Raw genomic sequence first — 8062 nt, 5'->3', positions numbered from 1 at the left:
CCCACCAGAGTGGACGGAGTGGAGGCTGCACAGGAGACACTGACCACGTCAGGGCTGAGGTGGGCACGTTCTGTCCCTGGGGATCCTTGGTCTTGCACCGCGGGGGGTACAGAGAGAGAGCAATAGAGAGAGAGGCATTGGCTGTAGGGGATCCCAGCCTGGCACCACGGGGGTTGGACTGAGTGTGTGGAAGCTTCTCCTGGCATTGCAGGGGGACAGGGACAGATGAACACTGTAGATAATCTCAGCCTGGTAATGCAAAGGGAAAAGTGTTGGAGTGTCTATCCTGAGAAGGAACAGAGCTGTTTGCTTGGTACTGCGGAAGCAGGAGAACAGACTCTTCTTGGTCATATGGGACTCCTGCACTTGGAGCAGGGAGCGTGGACCTCCAGACCCCTTTCTAACCCATTTTCAGGTGGCCCACGTGCCAAGCTGGCCAGGCATTCATAAGCTCTTGCTCCTCAGTCCTAGTGACTCTCTGAAATCTGCTTGACTGCCTGTCTTCTCTAACTTCTAGCTGGACACAGGAGCTGGGCAGAGCTCTCTTTGTCCAGACAGAACAGCATCTGGAGGCAGCATCATCCCCTTCCCTGCTCTCCTGAGTTGCTGTGAGATTTGATCACGGCATCAGGCCCTGGCAGTCTGCCCTGCCTGCCTGCTCACTGCCTCCCATTTGTGCTCTTCCTCCTCAACAGTATCCACACCGGGGACCGACCCTACAAATGCGCTCACCCTGGGTGTGAAAAGGCTTTCACCCAGCTTTCCAACCTGCAGGTAAGGAGCTGGGCTTGTCCTACTCACCAGTGGGGTTGGCAAACATGGCTGTCAAGTGGGAGGAGAGTCTACTTCGCTGTGGTGGAGACAGAGAAATTGGAGCAGCTGGGAGGAGAGTGAAGGAATACAGAAAAAGTTGTTGAAGCCCTGGGCAGGGGGCAATTCCTGGCTTTTGTGGCACTAGTGACCCAAAGAAATCATTTAAACAGTTGCATTGTAAACTTGACTTGAAAGCAGTGAGACCTTGGTCAAGGTCCTTCTATCTGTTCTGCAGAGTTTTCTAACTTCGCTGGGGCAAGACTTTTGCTACATGCCACACAGAATAAAATCTCGGTATCAGATTTTTTTGTTTGTTTTACAATGAAATGGAGGGTATAACAGTAGGGATTTAAGGAAGCAGAGGTGGTGTGTCCTGTTGCAGTATCCTGGAGGAGGGGAACTGTAGGGCGTGCCAAATGGCAAAGAGCTGTAAATGCCTGTGAGCAGTTAAAGAAGATCCTGCCCTGAAGGGCAGTGACAGATGCAGGGAGCAAATGTGGAATGAGGCAGAAGAGGAGAGAAGAAAAGGCAAAGACTGAGAAAGGGTTGCATGGAGACTGAGAAGATGGGGGTTGTGGAGAGTTAGGAGACTCCGCTTTTCACATGCTTAGTATGCCTGAGAAAAAAGGGCATCTGTGGGGAAGATGTGGTGGGCGGGAGGGAGAAGCTCTGTCCCCTGTGCTAGGAGCCAGATGTACCTCCCTCAGCAGATGAGGGCCTAGGGAGTTTGGGGCCTGGCTGGAAGGGGGTGTCAGTGGCAAAGCCTTCTCCAGTATTAATACTTGCTTCCTTCCCTGCACTTCCTTTCTCTTTCTTCCACCCTGCCGCCACCCCCCCAGTCCCACAGACGGCAGCACAACAAAGACAAACCTTTCAAGTGCCACAACTGCCACCGTGCGTATACGGATGCTGCCTCATTGGAGGTACACCTGGCTACACACACGGTGAAACACGCCAAGGTCTACACCTGCTCCATCTGCAGCCGGGCCTACACCTCGGTGAGTGTTTCCTGCCCCGGGGGGTAGCAGAAGTGGACACGCTTCCCAGGGAGTAGCTCCTCCAGGTCCAACAGGAGCAGCCCCCTGAGCTGTCATGTCCATCCCCGTTGGCTTTGGCTTTTGCAAATGTCGTCCCCTGCTCTCATGCCATTCTTCCCATTGCAGGAGACGTACCTGATGAAGCACATGCGGAAACACAACATCCCTGACCCACAGCAGCAGGTGGTTCAGGCGCAAGCCCAGGCCTCTCAGCAGCAGCAGCAGCACTTCCAGCCACAGGGTGGGGGGGCAGCAGGAGGCCCTTCTGGAGACACTAACCAACCCAACCCTCCCCCCCAGTGCTCCTTTGACCTGACTCCTTACAAGACTTCAGAACATCACAAGGACATCTGCCTCACTGTCAGCACCAGCGCCATCCAAGTGGAGCACCTCTCCAGCTCCTAGAGACACCTCAACCCAGGGAGCAGAAAGCCTCTTGTGCATAGCCTGTGCCCAGGGGCACTGCTTGTGCAGCGGCCCTCCTCGTGCAACAGTCTCCAGCCTCTCCTCCTGCAACAGCCTCTTCTGGCCATGTAACCCGGTTCATGGCAGCCCCTTGAACAACAGCCTGTCTCAAGGGGGTGCTCCTTCTGTGCAACAGCCTGCCTGGTAGGAGGATGCTTCCTTGTGCAAGAGCCCCTTTCCTGTGCTGGGATCACTTCCTCATGCAAGAGCCCCTCCTTTCAAACCCAAAGAAAGGCCCCCATTTTGCCTTCTCTCTCACTGTAGGATGCGTATGAAGGGGGGGTGCGTGTCGAGACATGCATGGTGGATGGGATGGAGAGACGGTCCTTGTACGTACAGGGGCTCGGACACGTTTTCAGCAGGCCACAGAAGAATGTGGCAAGGTTCACAGCTGGATGGGGTTCTTTGAGGATTTCCTTGAGTGTCTAAGAGAGAAATATCCATTCCTGTCCCTCCTGCTTGTGAAAGGGAGGAGGGGTTGCTCGTCCTGCCCCAAGGACTGGTGGGGAGAAACCTCCTTCTCCCCAGGGGAAGGTGAGACCAGTGCTGGGGAGGGAGAAGTGAGGCATGTTCTCTGGGCTGGACAGGTGCCTACACTGCCTGAGGGCTGTGGAGTATTGCACTCTCTCCTCTCCTGGTGGAGAGCAATAGAGAGGAGTTTGTCTGAACTGGCTGCTGCCTCTCTCAGCTGTCTGAGCAGCACGATGGCCAAGGTCCCGTAGGAATGTGGGTTCCTGCTCATTGCTCTTCCTGCCTGTTGTGGATGATGTCCTAGCAGCTTGTACTCCTCCTCTTCCTCCTGCTTCCCCCCACCTCCTCAGAAAAGCCTGCAGGCATCAACAACAAACCAAAAAGCAACTGGAGGGAGGGTAAGAGACTGCCAAAATAATCATCACCCTTCTCTCTACTCCCTTTCCTGAAAGGCGGAACAACAGCAGTTCTGACTCACACACGCCTGTCCTGCTCCCAGTTTCCCAAAGGGAAGGAGGAGGAGGAATAGACCATTCTTTTCAAGGAGCCGGCAGGAGGCAGGAAAAGGCTAGCTTCTCCTGCTCACCTCCCATCAGAATGCTCTCCCAGGCTCTCTCTTGCCAAGACGGGCTGGACTCACATGGCAGTGGTGGCCTCTTCTGGACCCTGGTCATGGGAGAGAATCCCCAAAAGGTGGACAGTGGAGAGAAGGGGATGAAGATCCCCCACAGAGAGACCAATCTAATGAGAAGGGGGAGCCAACAAGAATAAACTGAAGGCCCCTTGAATTTATATATATATAAATATATATAAATATCTATTCCCCACCCCTGGCCCGCTCTGTCCTTGCTGTAACTGTTTCTATCTCTGTGTTTATAAAACGCATTATCCTGGCGAATTTTTATTTTCAATCTTTGTTTGTTTTTCCCTTTCTCTTGGTCTTCAGTTCTCCTTCCCTTTTTTTTTTTAATTGGTCCACATGACTACTAGTCTTGTGTGTCACCTGTTCGTTTCTTTGGATCATGGAGGCTGACTCGGAAGAGAATGAGAAGGCAAGGGAAAAAGCATGTGTTGTTGGGATTTAAAATCAATCACCCACCCAAAGCCTATAGAATCCCAGACTTCTGTATGAACAATCAATAGGGGCTTTTATTTTTTTTTAAACCACCGTGTTAGAAATAAATTGGTGTAAAAGGCTCCTTGAAGGTGCTGCTGTGAGCACCCTGCCCCTGTGGTGTGTGTTCCTTCCGCCTGCACCAGACCACTACATGAGCATCTTGCTGCTGTGAGTCCCAAGTGGCTGTGCGGGTGGACACGAGAGTAGCACATCCCTGCCTTTGGGCAGACTTGCGGTTCGCACAAGGAAAGCGAGAAGCTCTGCCCTCTGTGTTCTGCACCTGTGGAGCCTGTGGCAGAAACCTTTTTCTCTGCATTTAGTCACGGGGGTTGGCTGCGAGCATTTGGAGTGTTTTATGATCCATAGGTTAGCCTAGAAGAAGCTGTCTTGACTCCTGCATTTCACAGGTCACATTTCAACCCATTTATCCTGTATTGAGCCCCAAGAACTAATGTGTATTTGAAGTATGTCTTGACAAAATGCATTGGCTTGATTTTGAGGCAATGGGACACAGAATCCTTTCCATTGGTAGTCTGTGGCAAGGGCTTTGTGTTCTCGCTATTTAAATATTTAAGCCTGATTTCTCTTTTGGATCTGTTTGGCTTTGGCTTCCAGGTACTAGTTCTGGATATGTTCATCCCACTGATTCAGAGAGCCTTAGAGCACAGTGGGGCTTTTTCCCCTGGACTGGTATTTAAACACTGTAATATCACTTCTCAGTCCACTTCTTGACAAGCTAAATAGATTGAATTCCTTAAATCTTCCACGTAAGGGATTTCCTCCAGCCCATAAATTATTCTTGTCTTTTCTTTCTATATCTTGTTGAATTTTTCAGTATCTTGTTAAAGCATTCATTTTGGGATTGAGCGTTCAAGCCCCATTGCCATAGACAAGGTCCCCCTGCCCTTTGCCTTAAGTCTGCAGAGGATTGTGTTTGCCCTTTTCTCGCAGCATTATACAGGAGCTCACATTAGCTGCTTGTCTGGTGTGACCGTCTAGATCAGCTGAAGTCTCGGCTTTCCGTGATCGTGTTTTCCCCCTTTCTACAGGTATGGTCTGAGTTCTTATTTCCTAGATACCTCATATGAGGCTGTATCGAAGTCCAGTTTGTGTGAATGGACCTGGCTTACTGATTGATGGTCCAGGTTATTCGCCACTTTCCCAGTTTTGTTACCCACAAACTGTATCAGTTGTTATTTTTTTACTTTGGGATCCAGGTTGAAAATTGCAATCTTGCATCTGACCTACACTAACTTGAAAAGCATCATTCAGTGCAACTTTTTATTAGCTTCTTTTTGAGACTTGCAAGCTAGGCATTAATCCTCTTAGTATGTGATTATGTACAGTAAATCTTTTTGACTTATGGTGCTAGGTCAATGCCTTACAAAAATCTAAGTATGTTGCACCTATGCAGTCCCCTTTGTTAAACCAAATGTATACTTATGTCATCTAAGAATTAAATTAAGGTGTGGGTGGGTTTTTTTTTCTACAAAATCTATATTTCATAAAACCTTTGGATTACAGGTTTTATTTTTCATTAATTAATTCTTCATCTCAATAGCTTTTCCATAATTTTGCCAGCGAGTCATTTCATTTGCCTTTTGGGAATACTCTCATGAATGTCTTACAGTATTTCTCTAATATCCCAAGGTTGTTTAAAATCTGAATCAATGGGCTACAGAGCTTGTTAGTGAACTCTTTCAGGACTCCTGTTTCTTTGCTGACTTAAAAATATACATCCCTACTAGTTGTTATCTAATCTCCCACTTTGATACTAAGGTACTGGATAGAAGTTGCTATTTTCGTATTTACCACATCCTGTTTCTTTCTGAATATGGAATTGGAAATGTTTGTTGACTGATTTTTCCTGTTCTGTGTCACTAGCATTTTCACCATTTTTATCTAGCATGTATCAGTACTATTAGTAAGATTTCTTTGTTTATTTTTTATTTAAAGCAAGGAATGAAACATCCAAATTCCCTTTCCTATTACTGGTAGTTTTGCTAGCCACAAAGTTTTCCTTACCAGTTTTATCTATTTTATAATGTCTAATTTATGTCAGTTGCTGCCTGGCCTTCCCCTTTTCTGTGTGTTACGTTTCAGGGCTTTTCTTAAATTGTTTCTTTTTGCTCACAGAATCCAGGATGAGCTTTTACCAAAAGTTTTCCTCTTTCTTGGTTGTGGAATAAGGGCATTTTGGCCACATAATAGATTTTTTCTTACAGCAGTTTCATTCACATTTTTCTGTCTTGTTTCTTTTTTTCTCATGGACAACTCAGTTTATAGTTTTGCTCACCTTGGAAATTAACACAGACTCAGCACAGGTTTATTACTGCTTGTAGCTCTCCTCTGCTTGTCCATATTCCATATGAACAGGACAAAATTTGCCAGTTTCACTCAAGTTATTGCCTTGTATGCATCACCTTGAAGTCTGAAAAATTGACTTGTTTTGGGTGCAGTGTCCTGTATTAAGCTACAGTTTTAGGAGTTGGAAAGATGTTTTGCTGACCAGTTGAATTCCCTGGGGATTGTCTCACAAGTTAAAATTCCTCGCAGTGGTTTTTCATTTTATATGTTCAAGGTGCTTGAAATCGCCTTTCCTGGTCCCTGGTTTGATGTGTTGTGTTCTGCTATCCTTCCCCTTCTTGGAATCTGTTACGTAGCATGCAGATCCATATGTATTTAAGGCTGTACAATTCCTGTGTCATCAGTTATTTCAAAGGTATTCCTGCCTGTGTCTGCACAGTTTGCTGCTGCTCCTGTAGCTTTTACTGTCGCCCAGGAAGAAACTAATGCTTTTTTACTAAGGGACTTTCCCATCAATTTTCAGAAATGCCACTTTATTCCAGGTCTCTTTGTTTTTTTCTCATCAAGGAGAATTTCCTCTTTCTCTGTTCACTCAGAATCCTGTTGCTGGTGTAGAAATAATTGAGGATACCGTACTCTCATTATCTTTGTAATTTATTTGGGTTTGGATTAGGTCGTCTTCTTTGGATTCCCAAGGCTGTTTAACATATTCAAGGTGCTTCAAGTGGTTTAAAAAGTATAGTTGCTACCTGTGGGATGCAAAATGTAACATCTATACAAAATTCTTCCCTGTTGGAGATGAAGCCTCGGGTTCCACAGTCTGCAGCTTTTCAGCTTTGTGCACTCAAGCCAACAACAGTTCAGTTATTTAACTCGCACTCACAAGAGTGGAAGATTCTCTAAAAAGATCCTGGGGTTCTTCCTCTTCAGCTCCCTGAATTCTTTGACCTTGCCTTTTCTTTGTGATGCCAATCCATTTGTTTCTGTACATCTGTACCCAAGAAGACTTGACAATGACTCTCGAGTTCTTTATTAGATTGCATCTTGTATGTTTGCTGGAAGGTGGTGGAACTTTTTATTCTTGTCTATACCAAATCAATTGTCTTTTCTTACCTGGATTTTGCAAATTATCGTTGCTGTAAAAGGAAACATCATGTAGGCTGGAAATAATTTAGAAAAGTCACCCACAAACAGTAACTGAATCTCAGCCGTGACTAATGATAGTATTCCTGGTCTAGAATTCAGTTAAATCTTCAAGAAAGATTTAAGACTTTCATAATTAAAACATAGTCCTTATGTTTAATCAGCCATGTCCCTTATTAGAGTTTTTTGTTGGTTATCACTGCCATTAAAACTGCCATTCTATTTTACTACTTTTTTTTAATCCATAGGGTCTTGTCATGCCTTTTTTTCAGTACATTGAAGTCTTCTGCTATACATCTTTTTTTCTTTTGTAATGAATTACAGACCACAATCAAGTCACTGTATTCATCTTTCCAGACAGCTAAATTAAATTGAGCTGGCTTAGGTGTCTCACACTAAGGTTTGGCTCCATCATGTAGTACCTATATATGGCCTTTTTCTTCCTTTATGAATGACCAGGCTGTGTAGTGTTCAAAGTCTTGCTACGTTAGGCCTAGACGGTTATCTTGAGCCACCTAATTTACATTGCCATAAAAGGACATGTAGTTCTCTTAATCAGATCTTTTTCTTTAAATTAAAACAAATAGCATTATGTTTCTTTTCTTAGCTGAGTGCAACCCGTATCAATTACACTGTGATTTTGCCAAATCAGTGTTAGGTTAACTGGCTTACAGCAACCTGGATGATCCCATTTACTTTTCAAATACTT

General features: G+C 45.7%; 1 protein-coding gene across 1 annotated transcript in view; it reads left to right on the top strand.

Moving 5' to 3' along the window:
* Positions 1 to 5862, top strand: part of ZNF384 (zinc finger protein 384) — a 24602-nt gene extending 18740 nt beyond the window's left edge. The window contains exons 7-9 of the mRNA XM_010077038.1: positions 696 to 774; positions 1653 to 1811; positions 1977 to 5862. Of these exons, the coding sequence (XP_010075340.1) occupies positions 696 to 774; positions 1653 to 1811; positions 1977 to 2255 (517 nt within the window). The 3' untranslated portion in view covers positions 2256 to 5862. The remainder of the gene's footprint in view (positions 1 to 695; positions 775 to 1652; positions 1812 to 1976) is intronic.
* Positions 5863 to 8062: the final 2200 nt, after the last annotated feature.

This window comes from Pterocles gutturalis, unplaced genomic scaffold (genome assembly GCF_000699245.1).
Source record: "Pterocles gutturalis isolate BGI_N339 unplaced genomic scaffold, ASM69924v1 scaffold17363, whole genome shotgun sequence".
Lineage (NCBI taxonomy): Eukaryota > Metazoa > Chordata > Aves > Pterocliformes > Pteroclidae > Pterocles > Pterocles gutturalis.
Note: the sequence above shows the minus strand (reverse complement) of the source record. Positions and strands in the feature narration are given on the sequence as shown.